This window comes from Kuraishia capsulata, genomic scaffold (assembly GCF_000576695.1).
Source record: "Kuraishia capsulata CBS 1993 genomic scaffold, Kuraishia_capsulata_scaffold_7, whole genome shotgun sequence".
In the NCBI taxonomy this organism is placed as follows: domain Eukaryota; kingdom Fungi; phylum Ascomycota; class Pichiomycetes; order Pichiales; family Pichiaceae; genus Kuraishia; species Kuraishia capsulata.
The window spans coordinates 885,910-912,584 of record NW_019172956.1 but is presented as its reverse complement, the minus strand read 5'-3'; the positions used below and the strand labels follow the sequence as shown (position 1 = coordinate 912,584).

Genomic DNA, 26,675 nt, shown 5'->3' with positions numbered 1-26,675 from the left:
TCAGAGCTTTGTGGCTGTTGTGAATTTCGGTAAACGCTTCAGTGGTTCCTTCGTTCTGAATCGTGAATGATCCATGCGCACGGAATGGAGGGGTCTCGCTTGATCCGGGTTGTTTAACATGTTAAAATTGCATATTTCAAAACTTCGAAAAATTCTGCTTCAACTATTGAATCCTATATCAAAGGCTCCTTCTTTTCTACATCACAGTTCCCTTGACACTCTCAAATTTCGCGAGTTTACGTGCGCCGCAACAGGTCGTGCACAATCGATTTTTCAAAAAAAATTCACGGGCCTTAAAAATTAATTTTTTTCATTCCTCTAGCACCGAGTGGTATAACGTCTGGAATTACCACGAACGCAAATATGGGTAAAGTTTCAAAGAAAACAAAGAAGTTCCAGTCTAAGCACTTAGACAGGACTATCAAGCACAGAAGAGAAGTGCAGAAACACAACAAGCTCACTTCCAAGGGAAAGGGAAAATCAGCCTCTGCTGCGTACGCCGCCAACTCTGACACCAAAGAAAGCAAGGCAAAGAATGGCTACGATGCCATGAACGTGGAAGAGTTTTTTGAAGGTGGATTTGAGGTACCAAAGGCTTCCACTAAAAAGGGCTCGAAATCAAAGTTATCGAAGAAAGAATCTGAGTCTGAGTCTGATTCTGACTCTAAGTCCAATTCTGAGTCCGATTCTGAGTCCGAATCAGAGGTGGAAGTTGGAGCTGGATCTGATGGCGGATCTGGATCCGAGTCAGACGAAGGTGATTTGGAGAATGACATGAAAAACCTGGCGGAAAAGGATCCGGAGTTCTTCAAATATTTGCAAGAAAACGACAAAGAATTATTAGACTTCAAGCCAGTGAACCCATTGGATGCCATGAGCGAGGACGAAGACGAAGACGAAGATGAAGCTTCCAACCCTGTCCACGAACAAGACGAAGATGAAGAACCAGAAGTCAAGAGAATTGAGGTGACGATGAAAATGGTCAAAGACTGGAGTGACCAACTCTCTAATAAACCATCCGTCGCTACACTTAAGAACGTGGTCATCGCATTTAAGTCTGCCGTGAACATCAACTCCGACAACGACTACAAATACTCTGTTACCGGCGAGAAGGTTTTCAACCAGCTTATGATATTGGTGCTCAAGAAGTTCCCCTTTGCCGTTCAAAGGATCGTTCCATACAAAAAATCAGGTGAAACCAGAGTTCTGCCTTCCTCGAACAAAAAATTGGCTGGTGTCTCCTCTGTGCTGAAGAGTCATGCAGGCTCACTGATTACTCTGCTCACAGACATCACCAACACTGAGACTGCTGCCTTGGTTCTTTCCTCTTTGCAGGAGCTTTTGCCTTTCTACATCTCCAGGAGAAAGTTGCTAAAGCAGATGCTGGTTGCCGTCATCAATGTGTGGAGTTCCACCAACGATGTCGACACCCAAATCGCGACATTTGCATTCATCAACAACACAGCCCATGAATTCCCCAAGGCCACTCTGGAAATCTGCTTGAAGACCACCTACTCCACTTTTGTGAAAAGATGCAGAGTCACCAATGTGCACACACTTCCGATGATTAACTTCCAGAAGAACTCCGCTGTCGAACTGTTCAAGATCGACCACACACTCTCCTACCAGATCGGTTTCGAATATATAAGACAATTGGCTATTCACTTGAAGACCTGTCTCAACAATGCCACTGAGGCTAACCAGAAGTTAGTTTACAATTGGCAGTTCTGCCACTCTCTTGATTTCTGGTCGAGAGTGCTGGCTGCTCATGCTAACAACGGTGATTCAAAGAAGGAGTCTCCATTGACTCAACTGATCTACCCACTGGTCCAGGTCACTTTGGGTACCATCAGATTGATCCCAACGGCTCAGTTCTTTCCTTTGAGATTTTACCTCATCAGGTCGTTGATCAGAATCTCGCAAGCTACTGGAGTCTTCATTCCAATCTTCCCATTGCTTTCGGAGATCTTGAATTCCACCATCATCACCAAAAATCCACACGCCTCGAACCTCCCGGCAGTTGACTTCGAGTACGCCATCAAGGTCAACCAGGCTTACCTGCACACCAAGGTATACCAGGACGGTGTCTGCGAACAGTTTGTGGAAATTGCATCTGAATTTTTCGTGCTGTACTCTAAGAATATTGCCTTTCCAGAGCTCGCTGCGCCTGCCCTTATCCACCTCAGAAGATTTGTGAAGAAGAGCAGAAACGTCAGGTTCAACAAACAGCTCTCAAACCTCATTGAAAAGTTGAACCAGAACGTCAAGTTCATCACTGACAAGAGGGCCAAGGTGGAGTTTGGACCAAGCAACAGAGTTGAGGTCAACACCTTCCTGCAAGATCTAGACTGGGAGAAGACCCCATTGGGTGCCTATGTCGAAGTCCAGAGAAGAGTGAAGGACGAGAGGACGAGACTGATGAGAGAGTCCATTCTGGCCGAGGAAGAGGAACGTAAAGCCCAGAAGAATGCTGAAATGGACCTGGAAGAGAACTCTACCACTGAGGAACTTGACGAGGAATAACTGGACTGTAATGAGTTACCTTAGACTTCCTCACATATTGTAATAGTATCAATGTCAATTTTTTAGTATCAGTGAAACTCTCCAACTTGTATAAAATACCGCTTTGAAAGTGCTTTCTATTTTTGATCTTCTCAACTGCTATTAATGCCTGAAAACGTAAACTTGTGAAACCAATATGAAATTCCTCCATGTTTATCATCCATCACCTACTTACCTATCATCTGAGCTTCTATGGAAAGCCGATAAAACTTGTAAACCCTGTATAACCGTGTTGAAATTTCCCCTCTATTTGGCTTATTTTCCTCTCATCTTCTCTGCTTCGATAATGTCTCTTCCAATTGCTTCTTTGACTTGGTTGGAGACCAATGCATCAATGTTGTCATAAACCATGCTAGCGTGGTAAGCATTCACCAGACGGCTTCCCGTGATACCGATTTCGCAATGAGCCAGAGCTAATATACATCCCCTATATCTGGTAATATTCAACTTTATGGTTTCGGGGAAGTCCTCGTCGTTCTGGTCGCTGTATATACTCCACGAAGACTCTTCCTCCAGTCTCGTTATAGACTCAGATCCCTGGCCGGGTGTGTAATCCCTTGAAGAGCTTAGCTGTGCTGACACTCTGTTTATCGAAGCCGAGTTTTCAGTCTTTGTATTCGCATTAACCTTGGTCCTGTAAATCCACACAAACCCGTTGACACCCAATATGACACTCACGCTTCCTGGTAGGTCGTGAGAATGATTCTTGGCCCTGACAATTAACGACGAGGGAACCCGCACAAACACCCCGTTTCTGAGTTTTCCATACTTCAGCGATCTGGTATGAAGAAATGCAGCACCATCCTGAGAAACAGTCTGAACCTCGGCATTCAAAAGGTCCCCTTCCTTTAAGAAACTTCTCATCTGCAACTCATCGCTCTCCGACTTTCTTCTTAAAACACCTCCCGGTAAATTCACAGATCCCAGCATTAATATAGCATCATGCTGAGCACCAATATCCACTTTCCAGCGTTTTTGACTCACTTCCACAATTCTACCAACAACGTGGTCACCCGTTTCTGGAGAGTAGCGACCATGAAACGGAATCACACTCAACAGTTTACTCACTCTGGAGATTGAGCCCGCCACAGAACTATATGTTTGGTTTGATAAATAGAACGTCCCGTGACCCCTCATCCAAGTTGGATCGTCGGTTATACGCTCACCGGGTGTGACTATGGAGCTCTTGAAACCTGTGGCCTCAATGTCCCCCATCGCATCGTCTTCGGAATCTGAGTCCACGCTCACGTTCTGGTGGCCAAACCCTGTCACTGATATAACACTCATATGTATAGATATTATGCAAAAGATTCCAACTCAAAAGTCGTAAATATGCGTTGGTTGTAGTAGAGGCTTCACAATTGTCTTGTCTACAATACACAGACTGAATGAATTTTTGGGGATCTGAAAAAAAAGTTGTGGTATGCACGTCTATTGTTACACAGCTTAAATTGTATTAGACCGAATCCGATACGATCACGAAAACTCGCTAAATGACTATGTTTGGGCAATTTTCTGGTAGAAGAGTAGGTAGACCTTTTCACTTTCCAGTCTCCTCACGTTGTGTTTGTAATCGCCGTGTGCCACGGGGGAGACGATCCTTTCGTCGTCACAGTAGCACCAAAACGGGTTCTTCAGCTGGTGAGACTTATTCACCAACGCAGTATAATGACCGGATTTCAGTGTCCCCTCGTGATTGATCAGAGAATGAAGCTTATATCTCACCATTCTGGATCCCTCTGGAATGTCCAGTATTAGCGGGTACGAAATCGGATAATTCAGCTTGGTACCCATTGGACCAAACCTGGCCAGATGAACCACCAGAAGACGAGGCAAATGAAGAAACTTGGACCTTCTCATAGACACGTTCTCCTGTGAAATGACCTCTTTGGCATGGTTGATGGTTGCTGGTGATGGCGGAGTTTCTGTTGGATCGCCATTGCTCTCCTTCTTAGAGGAGTGGAAAAACCTCTTTGACTTCTTCTTCTCTGGGCTTTTGGAAATTATTTTCTGTAACTTTTCACATTCGGGACAGTTCCAAGCATTTCCTTCTGATTCACTAAGAATCTCATCTGCCAGGTAGTACTCAATACACTCTTCCAGCGCCAAAACAGGTGCTCTAGACCGGTTCGGCATGTTCACCGACAACACATTGAATCTAGCGTAATTCGAAGATTGGTGACCACACCTGCCACAGACTAGCGTGCTCTGGCCTTGGCCCTGGAACAAACCATTTATAGGGGAAACACCATCCAGTTTAACCTCTGCCTCAAACCATTTTAGATAAGCTGGGTCAGGCGAGTACAACTCCACAGATTCGGGGTAGTATGTGATCACAGCCTGTTCGTAGGATAGCTCTTTGTTCAAGGTCTCGAGAACAAAATTCAAGAACTCCTGGGTATCCTGTTGCTCATGAGGGATTCCTAATGAGGGGTTCAAAGATGAGCAACGTTTGAGGAACTCAGATGGATAAAAGTACGCTCCTGGATGGGTCGACATGTAGTTGAAAACACGATGGAAAGCACTGGAAAGAGTACCAGAGCTACTGGGGTCTGCCAATAACTCCAGGTATTGACCTCTGAACATCTCCTCGAGAGGCGCGTAGTTGAAGAGACACTGTAGCATGCTGTTAATGTAGCACGTGCTTCCGTTGTTTATGAGTCCGCAGGCGTTGATAGAATGAGGACTTTCAGGCTGTTGGCGAGCTATTGACGACGAGGAAGGATGTACATAGCGCTGGTATGACTGGCTCGGTGGAGTTGGGGTTTCCTGGGGAGGATACGATTGGTACCCAGGGGTGGAGACGGTGGAGAAAGAGGTATCTGTTCTGTGAATTCCTTGCGGTATGGGTGGAATGTTACCGATTGGCTTTTGTGGTTCCGAGACTTCTCTTTTCAAAGGCGTCCCTCTCCCCTCGGGCGAAACAGAGTAGTTTCGCGTATTGAGATCATACTGCGGAGGAGGCATGTATGGACGGTCAGCTACTGATGCTCTTCTCGAAGCTGGTGCCGCAATAGTGCTGTCCAGATTAACACCTACCGTCTTGTGCGGATCATTTCCATACCATTTCAGCCATTCTGAGAACCCACCTGAAACGATCACGGGATTGTTCAACGCTCTTTTTTCAACTTCTGGCGATGTCATTATCCGGAAGAAAACCTCCAATGCATCGCAAGGCTTCGAATCCTCAGAGTAGAACGCAATTAGCTTGTAGTCATCACGGTAGAAGAACTTGGTGTAATCTTCCTGGCTCCATTTCAAGAGTCTCTCTTCCAACTCCATGTCACTATCGCACATTTGCAATAACCTGGGATCAATACTGACTGTATTCTCATAGTTTATGTGCGCGGCATTGAAATCGTCCTTAGGTCTTATATCAACCAGCAGAAGCATGTTCGGCTTCTGGTAGTTTTTCTCAGAAAACAGAAAGCTGGACAGGTCTGCATTGGTAATGCGCCTTGGTGTGAGTTCTTCTTCCCGGTAAGTATTCTGTGGCTTTGGCGGAGCGCGACGAGGCGGCTTGGAGGGTGTTCGTTTCAAGCCCGTATCTGGAATAACAGGCAGTGCATGATTGAGGGATCTCATGTTATAAGCCTGATCCACAGATCTCCCGTCGTAAGCAGATCCACCTCCGCTTCTATCCGCAGGCTGAATCTTGGAAGCCGGCACCTTTGGAGGTAATGGGGGAATATTCTGTGGGTCGGAACCATTTGTCATTGGACGGTTTACAACCTTTTCACCACCATCATATGACACTCCATGCCGAGATACGTGCTGCTTCGCAACATTATGCCCTACCACGGGGCTATGCACGGCCTTCACCCTCAATGCAGGGTCCATGGCAAACGAGAATTCCGGCTGCGAAGACATAACGTCTACCACCTCCTTCACCGATTTCAGTAAATCAAAACTAAAGGCCAGCTGTAGAAAGGCATCGTTGACTTGATTATATAACACCCTGTCTTCCAGCTTGTTGAACTTGAGCTCCGATAGCACCATCCGCAGTAATATATAACCCCTGGCATAGCTCTTCTGGGCCTCCTCATAGCAGTCGGCATTTATATGGTTGTAATAATCATCACTGCAATCACAAACCTCAGTCATCAGATTGTCTATCAGTTTTGTCCTTGTTAATCTGGCTCCATCCTCCAGATCCCGCCTCACCAGATGAGCCAGATCGTGCCGTATTTTGTTCCATTCCTCGAAGCACAGAGTGGTCAGATCGGAGGAGGTCATGTCCACATCCGCTAGCTCCGGAAACTCTAACCGCTTCTCAATAAGAGCTAGAAGAAACAACTAGAATCAATTCAAGAATCCTGTCAATGCAAGCGCTAATCAACTATCGATGTCTTGTTTAAATCGCAAAGCCATCTTTTTCCTGCACAGCCCTGAACCCCGATTTGGACCGTGCCCGGTGTTTGGATGGCAGTCTTTTTTTTAATCATTAAGTATGACTGCATTTAGATGTTTCTTTGTTGTAGGTTGCGACTCTGACCAGCCTCACTAAAAAGGCCGAATTTTCTATGTCAAACACTAAACGGAGGAAGAAGGACGAGACACTTGTGTCTAAACGGTCAGTGCTGGAGGCCAAGCGAATGGACCCTATAGCCCTTACCCAGTCCCTAGGCTACAAGACCTTCAGGAAGTCGTGTAGGGTGACATGGGATCGAGACCAGGACGAAAGCTTGAAGTCTGCGGTTCTGGAGCAGTTTTTGGCAAGATCGAAACAGACTGTATATACCAATGAAAGCATACCTTTGGACTGGATCAACTGGGATACGATCGCGAAGGAGTTTGAAGGGAGAAAACCGTTTGATTGCAGACGGCGATGGACCACTTCCGTGGATCCCAGTTTGAAAAAGGGAAGTTGGACTGCTGAGGAGGACGAAATGCTCATCGAGGCATTCAAGGAGTTTGGGACTTCGTGGACAAACGTTGCGAAGAGATTAGAAGGACGAAGTGCTGGGCAGTGTTCGAAAAGATACAACGACGTGCTGAACCCTAAGGCCAAAGAGAGACTAAAACCCTGGGATACACAACAGGACATAGAACTGGTGAGAAAGGTGAAGAATTACGGTACCAGATGGACTGTGATAGCTGCTGAATTCGAGGGAAGGTCTGGCTTGAGTTGTAGGAACAGATGGAGATCGATAGTTACCCGTCTGGCCAAGAATCGTGCGCCCGAAGAGATCAAGAAGGAGGTTGGCAATATGGATCTTTCTGCTGAGATCGGTGCCAGTGCAGAAACGCAGGACTCTGTGGATGAAGTTTCAAGTTCGGAGACCCAGGTACAGAGTTCTACGCGAGCTTCACAGGCTGAAAAGGTGGGACCAGAGAAACGAGACGACACACAGAGACTCAGACAACTTCTGGAGAGAACACTTTCGCCTGTTATCCAGAAATCAAGGAACGAGGCTGCGTTCAGCCCTCCTCTGACTTCGAGGTTATCGCACTCCAGAGTTGAATACACATACACTCTGTCTAAGCCTAACGGTCAGGAAGTGTCGAACTTCAGAGGTCCACCTAATACAGGTGATTTTGCGCAAAACCTCATAGATCTTGCCAAGGCTAACGGATTGAGCATCACCATTCATCAGGAGATTTACCACCATTACGTCCCTTCCAACCAGCCAATAGTGGAGCCCGAGGCACGTGCTGAACGCTACGACCATTTCAACTTCTTGCGGCCGTTGGCAGAAGTGCCGAAACTGACCTCCTCGCCAAGTCCCGATGCTAGGGTCTACGATTCGGGTGACAGCGAGCTGATACGATCTCTAAACTCAAAGCACGGTGCACCATCTGGAAGAAGATCCGCCATTCTCTCGCCTCCTCCACTATCGCTTTCCCAGGGTCCCTCCATGAACCCTGTAAAACCGACCTTGGGAAACAGAGTTACGACCCCGTCACACCTCGCCAACAACGGCTTCATATCGGAGGAGCTGGACCAGGATCTAGAGATGTGGGAATCCGTGCAATCGATAAACAAAACCACGGCAAGACCCTCGAACGGGAATGGAAACCCAGTTTCGCAGCATCATCCTTTGCACTACCAACTCCCATCTATGAATACGGTTTACAATAATGCGGGAAGTGGGAACCAGTCTAACCCAGTCACAACTTCCTCACTCTCATTTGGAGGAGGTTACACGCAAGATGCTGATCAGGACCACGAAGAAGAGGAAATGGAATCGTACGCAAACAACTACGGGCTGTTCTATAGTGTTTTTGCCATGGAGAAGTCTGAGCCGAACGTGGCCCCCAAACCGGTATATTCAGGCAACTATAACCCGTTGCTGAACGAAGAAGAACACAGTGGGGATGATGACTCCAACCCATCCTACGACGACAATGCGTGGGGCGACGTGCCGTTCAACCCATCGTGAGGGAAGAGCGCGCCGAGCGAGCCAACCCGGGGATCACGCTGAAATTTGGATAGAAACCACACTGGAGAGACTGAACCTGAGACTGAGCCCAACTCCAAATTCAACAAATCAACGCAAGAATCATATAAATACCTCACAATTATATAAGATCTCACTCTTAGAAAAACACAAAGTATCAACGCCGTCTCGAGATATTGACGAAACCAGCCAAGGCCAGCAGAAGGCTCTGAAGTTTCGAATCCTCAATCCCTAATCCACTTAATCGCATAATAAACTCGTTCATTTGCGCACAAAGTAAGTAGAAGCACTCATAAAGGCAGCAGACGAATCAATGAGCCATTCGCCAAACCCCAGATATTGCTGTGCGGCACCTTTCAACTCCTTCTGCTGAATGTCCTCCAGCCTGGGAGTCAATCCAGTGGACCTTCTAACTCCAGCAAGAAGTCCGGAAAGCAGTGCCAAGTCGACGGAGTAATGAACCAATTTACCAATCTAAGAGGTCAGTATACCATCCGTCCGCGTAGGGAGACGCCACGCTAGGAGAAACATACGGTACCCATATTTGAAGGTGTTGAGGTGAACCTGAAAATCTGTAAAGTGAGAAACTGAGAGGTGGCGTGTACCTTTGAAGCAAGACGCCAGTTCTAGTTTTTGTTGTTGTTAGTCTAGTGCAACTACTCAACAAGCCTCGTTCAAATCAAACATTAGACTTGATACTGCAAAGGGTCTCAGACGATGATGGCGTTAGAAGTCGTGCACCAATCCAATTTCCCACTTTTTGATGGCTCGAATTTGAGGCCTCCCTTTCTGCCTGTTTTCCCTCCACTGAGTTTTGCCTCTGTCGTGATGGTGTGTCTTGAGGTTATTTTGTAGTAGTTGGGTGTGCTTCTGAGATTTTGGTTTGATGTTTGACATTATGAGGTCCTTAGGGATATCTGATTGATGCGTCTGCATTGGAACGTGATCGACGCTTTGAAAAAGGATACTGGAGCATGTTACTTTTGACAGTTTAGCTCATTGTCGGTTAGAATGATGAAACGAAAGAAACAAAATCCTGAAGGGTGTTGTTCTTCAACAGGAATTGGTCTAATTCCATGATTTAACGGATTAGGGGGTATGTCCGTGGTGCTGCTACCAGTGTGATTGTTGGTAGAGCCGCTCCTCTCCCTCCCCTCCCTCCCTACTCCGTCTCAGTGGGGTCGTTTCTGTAACTGTAACCGTAGTTTTGCTTGTTTCGGCGAAGATTCGGGCTGTTTAAACCGGTTCCGACCGGCTTTCTGGTTAAAAAGTCATTTTGTCCAAAGGTCGTGTTGATACAAAACAGATGGATTTTTGCAAAGGCGAACTCAAAGGCTTCATTTCAATTGAGAAGCACAAACAAGTTGTTCCGGTTGTCAATTCCTTTAAACTTTTTGTTTCCAAGCAGGTCGATTGTCTTTTGCCGATTTCAATGTCTGACAGACGGAGATTTCAAGATGAACGCGCGCCTCGTGGAGAGCCGTATGACCAGAGGCGACGTTTAGACCGTGACAGAGAGTACAGAGAGAGAAGTACAAGAGAGCGGGATCCGAGAGACAGAGAAAGAGAAGATGAGAGATACAGGCAGTCGCCACCTCCACCAAGAAAGCGGTGGGCCAAACCCGATGATCGATTCAACGGACAGCGACAGCCAGCTGAGTTGCCCAAGGGCCCTAGAGGTTATGATTCATCGAAGAACAGAGGCGGTGAAGAGCATATTAAAAGGGACTCCAGGGATTCCAGGGATTCCAGAGATGTGAGAGATGTCAGAGGAAATAGAGATGTACGGGAGAACAGAGAGACCTGGGAAAGAGACCCAAGAGACCCAAGGGACCCAAGGGACAGCAGAGACAGCAGAGACAGCAGAGACAGCAGAGATGCGAGAAACAAGAGGGAAAGAGAGAGCAGGGTGGCGAGAGATAGGGCTTTTAGAGAAAGAGATATCAGAAACAAGGATAGCCGGAATAAGGATGTCAGAGACACCAGAGACAGAAACATCAGAATCACAGATATCGACTCCAATCCTCGCAGAAACCCAAAGTCAGAAGCATTTCCCAACGGCCCAAAAAGAGTGGACATGAAAGAACTGCCCAGAGGCCCCAGACATGGTGGTGATGATGCCCCGTCCAACGCTCCTATTCCTCTCAAACAGGCCCATTCCAAGTTCAACCGCAATAACTTCTCTGAATCTTCGAGAGGAGCTCCCATTCCACACAGAAATGCCAAGTCGCGCCAAATTCGCGCTGGAAACCATTCCGATAGCGACGTTGACGAAGACCAATTTCTCAGAAAACGCCCTAAGAGGGTATTCATGAAACAGGTCATACGCCAATCGCCCGTGTATGAGAAGATTCAACAAGTTGGTGAGGGAACTTATGGAAAGGTTTTCAAAGCCAAGAACGTGGTGACTGGAACGCTAGTTGCGCTTAAGAGACTAAGACTGGAGAACGAGAGGGACGGGTTTCCAATCACCGCAACTAGAGAAATTGGCCTGTTACAATCATTCCGTCATCCCAACGTAGTTGGGCTTCAGGAGATGATGGTGGAAAAGAACTCGGTGTATATGATATTCACATACATGGATCACGATCTTTCTGGTGTTCTTCAGCAGTCAGAAATTGTTTTGGAAGACAGCCACAGAAAGTTTCTCTTCCTTCAGCTTATGGAGGGACTGAATTACCTACACTCAAAACGTGTTCTCCACAGAGATATCAAGGGCTCGAATATTTTGCTCAACAGCGAAGGAGACCTCAAAATCACAGATTTTGGTCTGGCCAGAGTTATGAAGACTTTAAACTCTTCGAAGGAGTCACCTAATTACACCAACAGAGTTATCACTTTGTGGTACCGTCCTCCCGAGTTGCTTTTGGGAGCAACTGACTATGGGAGAGAGATCGATATATGGGGAGTTGGGTGTTTGATGTTAGAGCTTTTCACCAGAAAGGCTACCTTCCAGGGAAGTGACGAGATTGGCCAATTGTTAGCAATTTACTCCATAATGGGTACCCCTACGCTGAGGTCGTGGCCCGACGCTGATAAGTACCCCTGGTACGAGATGATGAAGCCAAAAGCACACATCAAGAACACTTTCTACGAGAAGTTCGGTTTCATGTTGACCAAGAATGGGTTTGACCTTGCCCAGCAGCTCCTAGCCGTCGACCCGAAAAAGAGAATCAATGCGAAAGACGCCCTCGCTCACCCTTACTTTTCTGAATCTCCGTCGCCTGAAAAACTGACTATGCTCAAGGATGTCAAAGGCGAATGGCATGAATTCGAAGCTAAACGGAAAAGGAAAAAGCAACGGGAATTGGCACGCAAAGCTGCAGAAGATAATGCTCGGTAGTGTACTATCTAATAAGTAGCCGCACTGGCGGATGTTTGATCCAAGAGCAGCTAGACGCTGTACATTGTTTAAAATAAGTTGGTCAAGAGATACTATTGGTGTAGATTTGAAGAAGGATTTGCTATGTCAAAACTCAAGAGATTAAGTCTCTGGCTCATTTTCCTTCTCCACGCTATACACAGTCAGGCGTCCACACATGGAGAACAGATATTGATGTTCTCCGATGAATTCAAAGGGGTCTATGTGGGTATAGTCAAAAGCTCGATGAAATGGCGGATGATTACTGACATGGAGCTTTTAGGGAACTGAGTTTTTCCAGTGTACAAGAGACCTCGAGACAAAATCTGCGGATGGCAACGATTACCTTCGCTGTAGCAGTTTTGATAGTGTTGAAGCCTGCCATTGCTCGTTTTTGAAGCTCGCAGACCAGCGGTGTTCCAGTTCAATCGGGTCCCATGTATGATTTATTATATTGTTTTCCTTGTCAAATTGTTTCTGACCACTAACTTTTCAGCCTGAAATCTGGTTTTTGAAGTCCCTGGTGGATACGGTGTGCAATCAGCAGCTTCTCAAACGAGACATAACGTCTCGGAAGGGAGATTGGATCATCATAGATGACATAGTTGAGGATAATGCGCCGGTAAATATGGCGCAAGCGGTACCAAAGTCAAATCACAAGCCAAAAGAACACAAAAAAACATCGAGTATTTCTCCCGCAAAGGTGACTAAATCAGCTACGGTAGGAAAGTCAAGCAAACTGGTCCACGCAAAAGCCGACAGTGTCACTGTGACTGCAGATGATTGCGACGATGAAGTGACAACGACCAGTGATTGTGACGGAGAAGAAACAACGACAAGTGACTGTGAAGATAGCACGACCACATCTCCAAGTGATTGTGATGATGAACCTTCGTTTCCTAGTCCAACCCCTACCGATGATTGTGATGATGTGACTTCAACATCTACCGATGATTGCGAAGAGGAAACTTCCATTAGCGACGATTGTGAAACGTCTGCTCCCACAAGCACTCCCGACTGTGATGACAATTTCACGGATATCGATGACGACTGTGACGACGATCTTCCAATCATCACAGTGACCGAGACAATTTACAAGAAGCTTCTGAAAATCACCACTACAAAGACTCACTCAACCACTTTGCCTTTCAAGATCTGGGCTGGCACCAAGACGGTAACCTCAACAAAAACGGTTACTGAGACTGCTACCATCACCGAAACCAGATTTAATGCAACTACAACAATAACCAGGATGACTGCTCAAAGTAGTGCATTACAAGGGCTATTCCAGAGATTGGGACTTGCAGTGCTCACTCTGCCCAGACCAACTATCACCAGTCCATCTGCATTGCGTGCGGCTCATTATGGAGATGATATGCATGACCTGCATAAACGAGATGAAATGAACGCAACAACTGAATTGGTGAGCTCACAGGTCTCAGAAGCTATGAATAGCTCCGCACTGACCACTGCGTCAGATAACGGTGCGTTAAAATACAGTCCCATTTGTGTATTTTCGATTGGGCTTGCGGGTTTGATGGTTTTGGCGATTTGAATCTAGACAATTTGAGTACCATCGTTTTGAGTGGTTAGTGGGTTTTTAGAAGCGAAGACAATCTTAGTATCACCAATCTGAGTAAAATAATTTGTAGCTTCTCGAATGGAAACAAATATTTCCTCCTAGCTAATCGTTACTGTTTTCAGGTACTGAAATTCTCGGATTCCCCAGATACCATTGAACCGGCCAGATCCACTCTGTTTGACACCTCCATGTGGCAGAACTGGCTCATCCCGTAAAGTTCCTCCATTAATATGAACCGCACCAGATTCTAATTGTCTTGCTATGCTAAGACCCTCTAGCGTATCTTTGCACCAAACAGAGCTGGTCAGGCCAGAAGCACTTGTGTTAGCAATGTCGATAGCTTCTTGTACGTCTTTGTAGCGACTCAAAAAAAATACTGGAGCAAATGTTTCGCTTTCGAATATTTCATCTTCTGACTTCACCTCTTGCAAGATTACCGGAGTGAGGTAGGTGCCGTTGCGATTTGAAGAACCGTGCACGAAAGCGGCACCGTTTTCAACAGCAGATTCCACAAGTTGTGAAGCTCTGGCTGCAGCAGTCGAGGTTCTCTGTGGAAGTGCTTCAGAGCTTGAAGCTGAATCTGCTACATTTTTCAAAATAGCAACAAAATCATCATAGACAGCGTCATCCACAAAAACCCTCTCGGTGCTCATGCAGATTTGACCATTATGGGCAAAGGCTCCAAAGACGATAGCCCCAGCAGCATCTTCGAGATTGGCACTTCTTGTCACTATTGCAGTTCCTTTACCTCCCAATTCTAGGAGAACAGGCTTGAGATTCTCGGCAGCAATTTTGGCCACTGCTTTTCCCACGGCCGTAGACCCTGTAAAATTCACCTTCTTCACCGCCTTGCTTTTGATCAAAGTCTCAGTTATGGCAGGAGAAGTTTCCCTCGAGGAATTCAGCAGAGAGAGCACGTTCGGGGGTAGCCCTGCATCCACAAACAATTTCACCAGTTCATAGTGAATTAGAGGAGAATGCTCAGAGCTTTTCAGTATGACACTGCATCCAGCAGCAATGGGAGCTACCAGAGCTCTAGTGCAAAGAATACACGGGGCATTCCAAGGCGAGATACTCAAAACTGGACCAATTGGCTCATTGAACACCAAAGAAACAGAATCGCTGGTTTCAGTCTGAGGTATCGAGCCCTGTGGCTGGGAAGTAAGACTGGCCGCTTCTTTTATCATTCCAACACTGGTATCAATGTTGACATTGGCAAACCAGGTTGGTATTGCCATTTCTTCCATCATTTGCAAGAATTGCGGCTTTCTGGATTCCAGAAGTCTCGCTGCATTCTGAAGGACTTCTCTTCTCTGTAAATAATTGGTGGCTTTCCATTGAACAAATCCAGACTGTGCAGTCTCGAGAGCCGTTAAGACGTCAGATGGAGATGCTCCTTGGGCATGGTACAACACCTCGTTTTCATTGAAAGGAGAGAGAACTGGAAATATTAAAGACTCCACAGTCTTCTTTTCCACTCCATTGATCAACAAAGGCACGATTTTCCTAAACATTGTTGCGAACTCCCAGATATGCAGAGAAGCATACATGAAAAACTGTTGAAAAGGTTCATCGCTTTTAGGTGGGGAACCTGAATGTTCTCGAGCGCACTACCTTCGAGTCCTTGGAAAATCTTGCCACAAAACGAGAAAATGTAAGCATAAATGAGAAGATATTAGGAGTTTTGCAGGATCTTCTTAAGTGGATATGTCTGGAGAAATCAAAATATTCGAATTTAGGGTCCTGTTTTGGTGCGTCTTGCCCTGCCTCAAAACCGTGAAGTCTATGGGTGGATGCACTACCCACATGGCTAATGCTGTCTTTGTTAACTATAAAACAACCTCAGAGAAATATGACTACTTCTGCATTTTAAAGCCAGTTATAGGTGTTCTTTTCAGTTGTGTACATCGTATTATAATTCGTGTTCAGGATTCCGGTAGGATTTAGTAACTCTTCAGATTTTCGCCTCACATAATGTCAGTGAATCCACCAACAGCAGCCTTGCCGAATCCACCCTCTTTAGCGGCCATCTCGTAGTATCCATAGATTGTGGTAACTGCCAGCAGAATAGAAGTGCCCGAGCCCAAAGTTCCCAGAAGGTCACTGATAACACTCAAGGCGCCGATGGTGGCTCCACCAAAAGCAGCAGCTGTTGGGATGATCTTCTTGAGTTCCTTGTACACGTGCTGATCTCTGTGTCCAGCGATGATCAAACCCTGGTCCTTGAACTGCTTGGTAACATCTCTTGGAGATGAGCCAGAAATCTCAATCCATGTTTTAGAAAAGACAGCACATGTGGTAAGCACAAAAGCGACGTACACGACCGTCTTTATTGGGTCCAACAAAGCTTCGGTCACCGAAAGTGGTGGCTGCATGTAGTAAGAGATACCACCTGCGGCATAAAGTTGAGCAGAACCAGCTCTGGCCTCCCAAGTACCCAGCAACTTGACAGCTGGATTGGTTGGGAATCTTGTAAACAGCATCTGGGAGATGATGAAGATATTGGAGGTCAAAGCACTCTGCAACATGATAGGCATGTTCGAGGTATAGAACAGACGAATTGGGTACAGTCCGTAAGGTCCTCTCTGTCTGGTTGACTTGACTGGAATCTCGTAGCGGAATCCTTGCAAGTAGACGACAGCGAAGAACACGAACAGAGTGGCCAAAAGCTGGAACATGTTTGGAGAGTTGTCACGGTAGAAAGCCTCCAACAGAGCTCTCTTCTTGTCTCTTTTGGTGGACAACAGGTGGAAGAATGCAACGATTGCACCCTCAAACTCATTGCCTCTACCACGGTTGATGGTGGTAGGCGAAAAGGTCTTCCAGAAGATGGACTCACAGATGTTGGTGGCCATGAACAGACTGATACCTGATCCAAGACCATAGCCCTTCTGCAACAGCTCGTCGAGCAAAATCACCACGATACCCGCGAAAACCAGTTGCAAAACCAACAAAAGACAAACTCCAGTACCGAGCTCGCTTGGGGGACCATACATACCGGTCAGGACGTAGACGGTGGCTTGGCCAACCGACAAAAGAATGGCAAAGATCTTCTGGGCGGTTTGAAACTGCTCGCGATCAGACTTCAGTTCCATGTTGACCTCCAGAAGTTGGGTACCGTGTAAAAGCTGGAACACCATTCCCGAGGTCACAATGGGCGAAATTCCCAATTCCATGAGAGTACCACGATTAGAGGCCAGCATCATACGCAGCCAATACAATGGGTCCGACGAGTCTGACGACGTAATACCATAGAGTGGAATCTCGGACATCACCAAGAAAATGAGCAGAGTAACACCTGTCCACATCAATTTGTGGTTGAACGGAACTTTGCGCTCTGGCGCGATCACCTCCGGTAAGAACGGGGTGAACGGCTTGACCAGATCTAACACACGAACTTCGATGATTTGGGTTAGTACCGACGATTTGACTTGACACAAAGGAATTTGCAGGAATATTGAACTCATCCTAAACCTTGTGTGTCTTCTTTCTTATTGTTTCACTTACATCCACTCATCTTGATTGCTTGTGTTGATATAGGCTGATCCAGTAACAGGTCTTGTTGAGCCCTTCAAAGAACAACTCACCCGTCACCTTCATGCCCGCCCTGTGAATTTTTGTTGGTGCACGAATCACAGCGGGTAGGGTCGTGTGTGGGGAAATCCGGAGGAGTAAATACTACATGAACAATGTGACAGAATAAGTCTTTGGCATTTAATTAGACAAACAAAAAGGAAACGGTCATCATCATGGCTTGATAAACGTCAGAAGCTTCTCGATCTCGCCCTTTGATCCTAGCCAGATACCACTTCTCTCGTGTATCTGCTTGGGAACTATGTGGGAGATCTGTTCTCCACGATCGTTAACTGCCAACCCACCAGCTTGTTCCAGCAAAAATGCCATTGGAAAGCATTCATAGAGCACTCTCAGTTTTCCGTTCTTGGACTTCGAATCACCCGGGTAACCGAAGATACCACCATAAAGCAGGGTACGATGGACATCAGCCACCATGGATCCGATATACCTTGCAGAATAGGGTTTTCCATTTGACTGGGGTTCCTTGAGAGATGCGAGGTATGCCTTGATTTCGTCTGACCAATAGAACGAGTTTCCCTCGTTGACGGAGTAAATTGCCCTGGAATGGGGGATCCTCAGATCTGGGTAAGTCAGAATGAACTCTCCCAAATGGGTGTCAAGAGTGAAACCGTTGACACCATGACCGGTGGTAAGCATCAAATGGGCAGAAGCACCATACATGGTGTAACCGGCGCTCACCATCTCGGTTCCTGATCTGAGAACATCCTTGATAGTGCCGGAAGAGCCGGGAAGAAGCCTATAGACACCGAAAATGGTTCCGACAGAAACACCCGCATCCAGGTTGGAACTTCCGTCAATGGGATCGCAGACAACTGCGTAATTACCATTGCTGGACTCAAACACGATCAGGTCCTCCTGCTCCTCCGAGACCAAAAGCTTCACATTTCCACTCGCTTTCATGGCATTGATGAAGATCTCGTCTCCGATCACATCCAGCTTCTTCTGGTCATCGCCGGTGGCATTCTGAACACCAGCCAGTCCAATCAGGTTCACCAGCTCGGCACGGCGAATGGTGTGTGCTATAAATTTGAAGGCGAATTGCAGAGCATTCAGCAACAAAGTGAGTTCACCTGTGGCCTTGGGTCCAACTTTTTGTTGTTCTTGTAGAATGAATCTGGTCAAGGTGATGAGGTCCGTCTGGACCGTTCCTGCTCCATTGTCGGCCATTGCGATTGTATGAGTGGGTGTTATAGATGATAGCAGAGAGTCGAAATATGAGGGAGCAAATTGGTGTGTCAAGCCTCAGTTGTGAAAATATATGGTTGATCGAAAACAAAGGGGAAGCAACCTATCTTATAGTCTTTTTGCCGGGACTTATTAATCCGTAGTCTATCCGTTAAGCGATGCTCGGGTTTGAAGTGGGGGCGCACCAAAAAACTGGAGTAGCTAAATGTGGGCGATGGTGATGAGCTGGACTGGGTTTGAATCGGGCCGTTCTTCCTCGGTTTTGGTGGAATAAAGAGCAGTTTAAACCTATGGGACTATCAAATGCGAATTTTTCTTATGATTTGGAATATATTTCGTTGATGACGGCTAGCTTCAGTCTTAAATAGGCTACCTGGCTTGTGGGGGGAGGCACCGGACCGGGTAGATGGGGCCCCGGGGCGCGGAAACTCCGGGGTAGTTGGATTAATGACCCGCCATTTCGGTGTGACCTGGAGACCGTTATTAATCGTTATTAATCTATGTCTACTAAGCGAGCGTAGATATCGGCTGATTTGGTATTGATCTTGAGTTTTTGTGTTTATTTCAGCTTTTTGTAGGTGTGTATAGTTTGGCTTTTAAATGAAAGTCTGGAGTGTTCCACATTGCTACACCACGGGCGCAGACCCTGAGTCTGGCCATTTTTCAGAAAAAGTTTCTCCGCGCTGTTTTTGCACAAGAATCCACAATCTGGCCCGTTGACTACTGAAAATTCCTTGGGTAATATCAAGGTTTCTAGGCCTTGCCTTTGACGTAAGTTTCTAATGCGCTGGGCCGAGCCGCTTCGAAGTCATATTGGGTCGACCACTACGAATGATTTTCTTGGTTATGCTCCACTGGTGATACCCATAGACTAACTAACCCAGATACAACAGCGTGATCTACTCTGTAAGCGCCTACTCCAGCTTCTTCAGTCCACCAAAATGTCAGGCAAGAAACTGGAACTCCCATCAAAACCGGTATCCCGAGCCTATAGGCCCGTTAACGGGTTCAATAGAGATGAGGTGGCCCAATTCTTGAAAGAAAGGTACGACCGTGTGTACCAGAAGTCCGTTTCGCTGAAAAGAGACCCAAGCGCCTCAGTCAAAGTGTTGAAGGTGTCAAATGGTGACTCGTGGACAACCGGGAAGTTTTCCAATGGAAAGGGTGTGAAGAATCGGGATTTGCTGGGTGAATTGACTAGAAAGTTGGAACACTAAATGGCATGAAGCCAACCAGCCTATATTATTAGTACACGATATATCAAGATATACAGCATGAAGTTACGAGCATATAATGACAAAAACCAGACATCAGAACGGGATGTTTCTGAGCTGTAACTTTCTGTAGATCATCGGGGTAGATCTCCCGGCTAAACCCTGGTCCAGTGGCTTTCTAAGCTTGTGGGCAATTGTCAAACGTGCATCGTCGGATTAACTAGGAGCACCAAGGATTTGCACCCAACCAAATCCGGGTAAATCACTGATCTGCTCTTTCAATGATGATCTCTGTGCATTTAACGAAGGTCCCTTAAAGTTTGCGCGCGCCGTGAAATCCTGGTAACGAAAATAATCGCATCTCTTGCCCGTTAAGGCTAGAATCCGACAGAATCGGGAATGGCTGGGATCACCCCTGGCCGAAAAAAAGGGGCAGCCACTACCAGAAAAAGTGGCTGGAGGTGTTACCTTAGTCGAGCGTGTTGCAAGTGCAAGAAAATGGAGTAAAATTGGAAACTAAAGCGAAAGACCCTTGAGACACGCATTTAAAAAATTAAATCTTAAAATCAATCCATATATTAAGGAGAATATTTACATAACGGAGCTCAAAGGTCTCATCGGCACTACCTCGAGCCGCCATAATTAGACCAATGCTGAAACGGTCCGGTGCCAGCGATCGGCCTGCCTCAGCGCTAAGACGCATGGCTGATCCTTCAATGGTACCCTGTAATCGCGCTCTGGTATCAGGACCCGGGATATAGGATTTCAGGGTGTAGGTAAACTTGAGCGATCGTTGGATCAACGGGTGCACCATGTTGTATTCATTGGCCATCTGTTCTTAGTCCCGAGTACCACGCTCGTTACTTCATCCACAAATTTCTAATACCTACTTCTCGCTCCAATCCTTCCCAGTATTTCGTACATACCTATATGTTCCCAGATTTACATTGACCCTTCTGAACAGGCCGAAATCGTCCCGTTGACACAGCTCTACAGACTGCACCCCCTCCTATAAGAAATTTTCCGTCCCACGCCCTCCAAAAGCAACGTGTTCTGTTTGTGGTTTTTTTTTATAAAAAGGGATCGCCGTGTCCTTTTTTTCGTGAAGGATTTGACCTCTTTGATCTTTGACCTTATCTAGGTTTATATTTTTTCTTAAAAACTTGTTGTCGCTTCGCTTTCGCTTGAGCACTTCCTCCATTCGCTTCGCCAGCAAAATTCAAACAATTACAAAATGAAAGGTCTTATTCTCGTCGGTGGTTACGGTACTCGTCTCAGACCACTCACTCTCTCGTTGCCAAAGCCACTCGTGGAGTTTGGTAACAAGCCAATGATCTTGCACCAGGTCGAGGCCCTTGCTGCTGCCGGTGTCACTGATATCGTGTTGGCCGTCAACTACAAGCCAGAAGTCATGGTTGCCGCGCTTAAGAGCTACGAGGCCGAGTACGGTGTTAACATCACCTTCTCTGTTGAGGAGGAGCCTTTGGGAACCGCTGGTCCTCTGAAGCTCGCCGAGAAGGTCTTGAGAAAGGATGAATCGCCAATTTTCGTTTTGAACTCGGACGTTATCTGCGACTACCCATTCAAGGAGTTGTTGGACTTCCACCAGAAGCACGGTGGTGAGGCCACCATCGTTGCTACCAAGGTTGACGAGCCATCCAAGTATGGTGTCATCGTCCATGACCTTGCCGTTCCAAACCTCATCGACAGATTCGTTGAGAAGCCAGTTGAGTTTGTCGGTAACAGAATCAACGCTGGTCTTTACGTCTTGAACCCAAGCGTCATCGACCTCATCGAGATGAGACCAACCTCTATCGAGCACGAAACCTTCCCTCAGCTTGTTGAGAAGAAGCAGCTGTACTCGTTTGACTTGCCAGGTTACTGGATGGACGTCGGACAGCCAAAGGACTTTTTGTCCGGAACCTGTCTCTACCTCTCCTCCCTCGCCAAGAAGGAGAGCAAGGCTTTGACTCCAATCTCCGAGCCATTTGTTAACGGTGGAAACGTCTTGATTGACCCATCTGCAAAGATCGGTAAGGACTGTAAGATTGGCCCTAACGTGGTCATTGGTCCTAACGTTGTTGTTGGTGACGGTGTCAGAATCCAGAGATCTGTTGTGTTGAAGAACTGTCAGATCAAGGACCATGCCTGGATCAAGTCCACCATCGTTGGCTGGAACTCTACTGTCGGTAGATGGGCCAGACTCGAGGGTGTTACCGTCTTGGGTGAGGATGTCACCGTCAAGGACGAGGTCTACGTCAACGGTGGTAAGGTGTTACCTCACAAGTCGATCTCTGCCAACGTCGAGACTCCTCAAATTATCATGTAAGGTGTAAAATACCTTTTGTGTTATAATCTGCAAGGACAGCATGGAGAGATGGCAGATCCGAGTGGATCTCCGTTTCCATCCCATTGTTATATTTTCATTTTGCAACTTGTTTATTTTTATTAGTGTTATTTAGCGAGTCTTCTGGAAGATTATACATATATATGCAAAAGAGGTAGATTTCAAAGCTGACGACTGAAAAACTGTTTGACAACTGTTTTTCAATCCAGTTGACAGAGAGGGCTGAAAGGTTGCGCAAAGCAAATTCCCCGCCTTGCCTCAACGAATAGACTACTCGCTTTCTTTTTTTGAATTTTCCCAGACTTACAAGCTTGTCATGCTCTGCGTAGATGTAATACTCCTCAGGTTGCCAGACTCAATCTTCTTGAAAAACGCCTCACAATTCGAGGTTGGAAACTGGAGAAAACGCTAGTAACGTGTTTCTGCCTGAAATTTCTACCCACTAACTACAAAACCACACCCCTGCAACACACACTGTTTCTATTTATATTCGTCCTCGAAAATATCGATTTACGGCATTAATTATGTCTATCCAGAAGCTCCAGACCCTCCTTTCATCTTCGCACTTAAACTGCCCTTCCAGTGACAAAAAAAGGTCGTGTAGATCCTCTAATTATTCCCAATCCGGAAGCATTGTACTCATCACATTTGGGCCCTTGTCTTCTGTGATTGACTTGACAGCTTAAGAACCAAGGGGCTGAACTCATTGTCTTGTCTCCCGTTGATACCTCGTTTTGCACGATGATTACATTGTTGCAAGTGGTATCTTTGGTGTTTGTGGCGACACTAATTCTGGCGAATTTGTCGAACTCTTTTGGGGCTTCGGACAAGGCCTCAGAAAACATCCCGCAACATCCGTATCTGAGTCATTATCGTGAGATAGAAACCAGGCAACAGCTCCATTCCAAGTTTCCAAACTTCAATGACCAGGTAACACCCTTGAACTGGGGAAGGCTTAATTTTTTGCATACTACTGATACGCATGGTTGGTATGCGGGGCACATTAATCAGCGGCAGTACTCTTCCGACTGGGGAGACTACATCAGTTTCGCCTCCCATCTACATCAAAAGGCGGATTTGCTGGGGGTAGATCTGTTATTGGTGGATACTGGTGACAAGCATGATGGTAACGGGCTCAGCGACTTAACAGTGCCGAATGGGGTCTTTTCAAACAAGATTTTCATGTACCAAGATTATGACCTGGTGACCGTGGGAAACCACGAACTATACGTTGAGAACATCAGTGCTTTCGAGTTTGAAACTGTTATTTCTCATTTCGGTGAGAGGTTTGTTTCTACCAACGTAGAATTTCTTCTCGAGGACGAATTCGTGCCTTTCGGAAATAGGTCTCGGACTTTCATTACTAAGAACCAGGGTTTGAAGGTGTTCAGTTTAGCCTTTCTGTTCGATTTTCGTTATGGTGCCAATTCAAAGGTCAAGGTAACTCCCATTGCTGATATTGTTACCCAAAGCTGGTTTTTGGAATTGCTTCAGCTGAATAAAGAGCAAAGTCCAGATGTCGTCGTGGTGTTTGGGCACATACCTGTGTCGCACGATTGGAAAGAGTTGGAGCTTTTGCATTCTACGCTGAGATCCTTTTTTCCCTCAACTGTTATCCAGTACTTTGGAGGGCATTCCCATATACGAGACTTTGCGATTTATGATGAAAGATCTACTGGTTTGCAGAGTGGAAGATACTGCGAAACAGTGGGCTTCCTCTCTTTGGGTTCACTAAAATCCTACGAGGTTGAACACGACAATTCCATCCAGCATTATTTTGGAGCGAACGACTGGATAGAAAATCACGTCTCAAGAAGCTATATCGACTTCAATTTGCACTCGTTCATGTTCCATTCCAATATCAGCTCAATTGAAGACTTCAATACTGATTACGGCCTCAATGTTTCCAACGAGATATGCAAATATGGGGTGGAACTGGGGATCTCCAAGTCTTATGGATACGTCAAGAAGAATTATTATTTAGAGGGGGCTCCATATCCAAGCGACAACAGTTTGCTGTCGCTCTTGGAAAGAGACATTCTCACAAGATTGAGGCCTAAGGTTCATGGGGACTCTTCGCGATTGGTCACAAACAATTCTAGAATCATCCTTATCAACACTGGCTCCATCAGGTACGATCTCTACAAGGGCGAATTCACTGAGAACTCCAAATACGTGGTATCTCCGTTCCAGAACAAATGGAAAGTGATCCCAGGGGTCCCAAAGCCCGTGGCTTTTCAGATAATGCCGATTCTTAATAACAGGACGTATATTTTGCAGGAAAGTGCTGAAAGAGCTGCTTCATCGGCTTCGGTCTCTGAACCTGATTTCACTCAGTTACAGTCACCCTATCAGTTCTCTCTCTACTCCAAGTCGATGTCCGACTCATCTACAGAAGGAACACTGACTAGAGGAGCGTTGGCAAAACAGAAGCCATTTTTACCAGACGATGAACAGCAAAAGGTGGGACATTGGCTCGACTATTTCACCTGGAAGTCCATGTCTTACGGTTATGTCACTCGCGATGATCTTGGAACAGGTGGTGATGATACATTGCATAAGCCTTTGCCCTACCACCCCGTACCAAACGTGATCCAGTCCTACGAGAAAACGTACAACTCAACTGTGGGATATTTGCTGGACGTGATAATGGGTGATTCACACGACGAGCTGGTGGATGTGGTGTATTATGACTTCATAGAGCCTTATATTCTTTTTGCACTGAAGCAAATTGAAGGTGACACCGAGAGCTATGCTGGTTACTTGGAGAAGATAACAATGTACAACGATCATTCGGACGAGTACAACGTGGGCGAACTCTTGGCTGGTTACGTGCGCGAGCAACACGGATATTAGGCAACAATAATACCAGCAGTTGATTGGCTGGTTTGTGTATTTATATATTCCGACCTTATTGGGGTTTTATATATTTGCTGTGTTATGGGATTATATATGAAATATTCGTGTAGAGTACTAATGTTTAGCCGCACACGTTCACAGATTTACGGAGGGCATTTATCCACGTGACTAATCTCAGGGCATGAACCCTTGATTTGTAGGTCCCATCTCGATGAGGGATCTCTTTTTCCAATTTTCCAGTAGAGGCCTAACAATTACATCTTCTCTTACTTCTACACTTTGAATCCGTTAAGTTTGAACAAAAACATTACAAAATGGGTAGAGGACCGTATGTTACTACAGAAATCACACACAAAGCTGCATGAGGAAACTCGTTGGAATAACTTGCCGGGTGCCAATCCTTGGATTTGAGAATCATCATGGTTCTGACAGAGGCCTCGAACATAGAGACCAAGAAAAAGTCATATGGAAACGTTTCAGTCTGGGATTCAAGACTTGGGCACTAAAAAACACTACCACATGAAAACACATGAACTGTGCTGCAAATTTATGACCTGTTTGGACACCGAACAAACGTTTTTTTCATCCGACATACCAACGATTTCCTCATGGAGACTCTTCCAACAAGACAAAGTTACTAACTGATTACCTTTTTATAGAAAGAAGCATCTCAAGCGTCTCGCAGCTCCAAGCCACTGGATGCTTGACAAGTTGTCAGGTGTCTACGCTCCAAGACCATCTCCAGGTCCACACAAGTTGAGAGAGTGTCTGCCATTGGTTGTCTTCCTCAGAAACCGTCTCAAGTACGCCTTGAACGGTCGTGAAGTCAAGGCTATCCTCATGCAGAGACACGTCAAGGTTGACGGTAAGGTTAGAACTGACGCCACCTTCCCAGCTGGATTCATGGATGTCATCACTTTGGATGCCACCGATGAGAACTTCAGATTGGTGTACGACGTCAAGGGTAGATTCACCGTCCACAGAATCACTGCCGAGGAGGCCTCTTACAAGCTTGGTAAGGTCAAGAGAGTCCAACTCGGAAAGAAGGGTATCCCATACGCTGTCACCCACGACGGTAGAACCATCAGATACCCAGACCCAAACATCAAGGTCAACGACACCGTCAAGATTGACCTTGCCTCTGGTAAGATCACTGACTCCATCAAATTTGACACTGGTAAGTTGGCCATGATCACCGGTGGTCGTAACTTGGGAAGAGTCGGTGTTATCACCCACCGTGAGAGACACGAGGGTGGTTTCGACTTGGTCCACTTGAAGGACACTTTGGACAATGACTTCGTCACCAGATTGGGTAACGTTTTCGTCATTGGTGAAGTTGGTAAGCCATACATCTCCTTGCCAAAGGGTAAGGGTCTTAAGTTGAGTATTGCCGAGGAGCGTGACAGAAGACGTGCTCAACAAGGTTTGTAAATTTAAACTTACAGATTTTGTCATGTCCCTTTGCCATTTCCATTAATACTAGTTAGTTTTTGTAACTTGAAACAACGAAAAATTTAAGTACAGAGGCGAGATAGTAGAGTATTATTCGGAAAGTTGAGAGAGGAAG

At 46.2% G+C, this 26,675-nt stretch overlaps 13 protein-coding genes across 13 annotated transcripts, besides 1 other annotated feature; 8 read left to right on the top strand and 5 right to left on the bottom strand.

Moving 5' to 3' along the window:
- Positions 1 to 363: 363 nt before the first annotated feature.
- KUCA_T00005959001 (uncharacterized protein) lies at positions 364 to 2,523 on the top strand (the record flags this gene model as incomplete). The annotated part of the gene is made up of 1 exon (XM_022604352.1): positions 364 to 2,523. One exon carries the CDS (start codon positions 364 to 366, stop codon positions 2,521 to 2,523), a length of 2,160 nt encoding a protein of 719 aa, XP_022461945.1.
- Positions 2,524 to 2,817: 294 nt separating this feature from the next.
- Positions 2,818 to 3,849, bottom strand: KUCA_T00005958001 (uncharacterized protein; the record flags this gene model as incomplete). The annotated part of the gene is made up of 1 exon (XM_022604340.1): positions 2,818 to 3,849. One exon carries the CDS (start codon positions 3,847 to 3,849, stop codon positions 2,818 to 2,820), a length of 1,032 nt encoding a protein of 343 aa, XP_022461944.1.
- A 210-nt stretch (positions 3,850 to 4,059) lies between these two features.
- On the bottom strand, positions 4,060 to 6,798 carry KUCA_T00005957001 (uncharacterized protein; the record flags this gene model as incomplete). Its single annotated transcript, XM_022604329.1, has 1 exon — positions 4,060 to 6,798. One exon carries the CDS (start codon positions 6,796 to 6,798, stop codon positions 4,060 to 4,062), a length of 2,739 nt encoding a protein of 912 aa, XP_022461943.1.
- A 287-nt stretch (positions 6,799 to 7,085) lies between these two features.
- On the top strand, positions 7,086 to 8,945 carry KUCA_T00005956001 (uncharacterized protein; the record flags this gene model as incomplete). Its single annotated transcript, XM_022604318.1, has 1 exon — positions 7,086 to 8,945. The coding sequence occupies one exon, from the start codon at positions 7,086 to 7,088 to the stop codon at positions 8,943 to 8,945; it is 1,860 nt and encodes a 619-aa protein (XP_022461942.1).
- Positions 8,946 to 9,224: 279 nt separating this feature from the next.
- Positions 9,225 to 9,257: a sequence feature (Short protein (KUCA_T00005955001, CDK29961.1) was converted to a misc_feature.).
- A 1,012-nt stretch (positions 9,258 to 10,269) lies between these two features.
- KUCA_T00005954001 (uncharacterized protein) lies at positions 10,270 to 12,306 on the top strand (the record flags this gene model as incomplete). The annotated part of the gene is made up of 1 exon (XM_022604307.1): positions 10,270 to 12,306. One exon carries the CDS (start codon positions 10,270 to 10,272, stop codon positions 12,304 to 12,306), a length of 2,037 nt encoding a protein of 678 aa, XP_022461941.1.
- A 646-nt stretch (positions 12,307 to 12,952) lies between these two features.
- Positions 12,953 to 13,879, top strand: KUCA_T00005953001 (uncharacterized protein; the record flags this gene model as incomplete). The annotated part of the gene is made up of 1 exon (XM_022604296.1): positions 12,953 to 13,879. The coding sequence occupies one exon, from the start codon at positions 12,953 to 12,955 to the stop codon at positions 13,877 to 13,879; it is 927 nt and encodes a 308-aa protein (XP_022461940.1).
- A 125-nt stretch (positions 13,880 to 14,004) lies between these two features.
- On the bottom strand, positions 14,005 to 15,420 carry KUCA_T00005952001 (uncharacterized protein; the record flags this gene model as incomplete). The annotated part of the gene is made up of 1 exon (XM_022604285.1): positions 14,005 to 15,420. The coding sequence occupies one exon, from the start codon at positions 15,418 to 15,420 to the stop codon at positions 14,005 to 14,007; it is 1,416 nt and encodes a 471-aa protein (XP_022461939.1).
- Positions 15,421 to 15,873: 453 nt separating this feature from the next.
- Positions 15,874 to 17,373, bottom strand: KUCA_T00005951001 (uncharacterized protein; the record flags this gene model as incomplete). The annotated part of the gene is made up of 1 exon (XM_022604274.1): positions 15,874 to 17,373. One exon carries the CDS (start codon positions 17,371 to 17,373, stop codon positions 15,874 to 15,876), a length of 1,500 nt encoding a protein of 499 aa, XP_022461938.1.
- A 280-nt stretch (positions 17,374 to 17,653) lies between these two features.
- Positions 17,654 to 18,670, bottom strand: KUCA_T00005950001 (uncharacterized protein; the record flags this gene model as incomplete). The annotated part of the gene is made up of 1 exon (XM_022604263.1): positions 17,654 to 18,670. One exon carries the CDS (start codon positions 18,668 to 18,670, stop codon positions 17,654 to 17,656), a length of 1,017 nt encoding a protein of 338 aa, XP_022461937.1.
- Positions 18,671 to 19,629: 959 nt separating this feature from the next.
- KUCA_T00005949001 (uncharacterized protein) lies at positions 19,630 to 19,905 on the top strand (the record flags this gene model as incomplete). Its single annotated transcript, XM_022604252.1, has 1 exon — positions 19,630 to 19,905. One exon carries the CDS (start codon positions 19,630 to 19,632, stop codon positions 19,903 to 19,905), a length of 276 nt encoding a protein of 91 aa, XP_022461936.1.
- Positions 19,906 to 21,136: 1,231 nt separating this feature from the next.
- Positions 21,137 to 22,231, top strand: KUCA_T00005948001 (uncharacterized protein; the record flags this gene model as incomplete). The annotated part of the gene is made up of 1 exon (XM_022604241.1): positions 21,137 to 22,231. The coding sequence occupies one exon, from the start codon at positions 21,137 to 21,139 to the stop codon at positions 22,229 to 22,231; it is 1,095 nt and encodes a 364-aa protein (XP_022461935.1).
- Positions 22,232 to 22,990: 759 nt separating this feature from the next.
- Positions 22,991 to 25,105, top strand: KUCA_T00005947001 (uncharacterized protein; the record flags this gene model as incomplete). Its single annotated transcript, XM_022604229.1, has 1 exon — positions 22,991 to 25,105. One exon carries the CDS (start codon positions 22,991 to 22,993, stop codon positions 25,103 to 25,105), a length of 2,115 nt encoding a protein of 704 aa, XP_022461934.1.
- A 702-nt stretch (positions 25,106 to 25,807) lies between these two features.
- On the top strand, positions 25,808 to 26,539 carry KUCA_T00005946001 (uncharacterized protein; the record flags this gene model as incomplete). Its single annotated transcript, XM_022604218.1, has 1 exon — positions 25,808 to 26,539. One exon carries the CDS (start codon positions 25,808 to 25,810, stop codon positions 26,537 to 26,539), a length of 732 nt encoding a protein of 243 aa, XP_022461933.1.
- Positions 26,540 to 26,675: the final 136 nt, after the last annotated feature.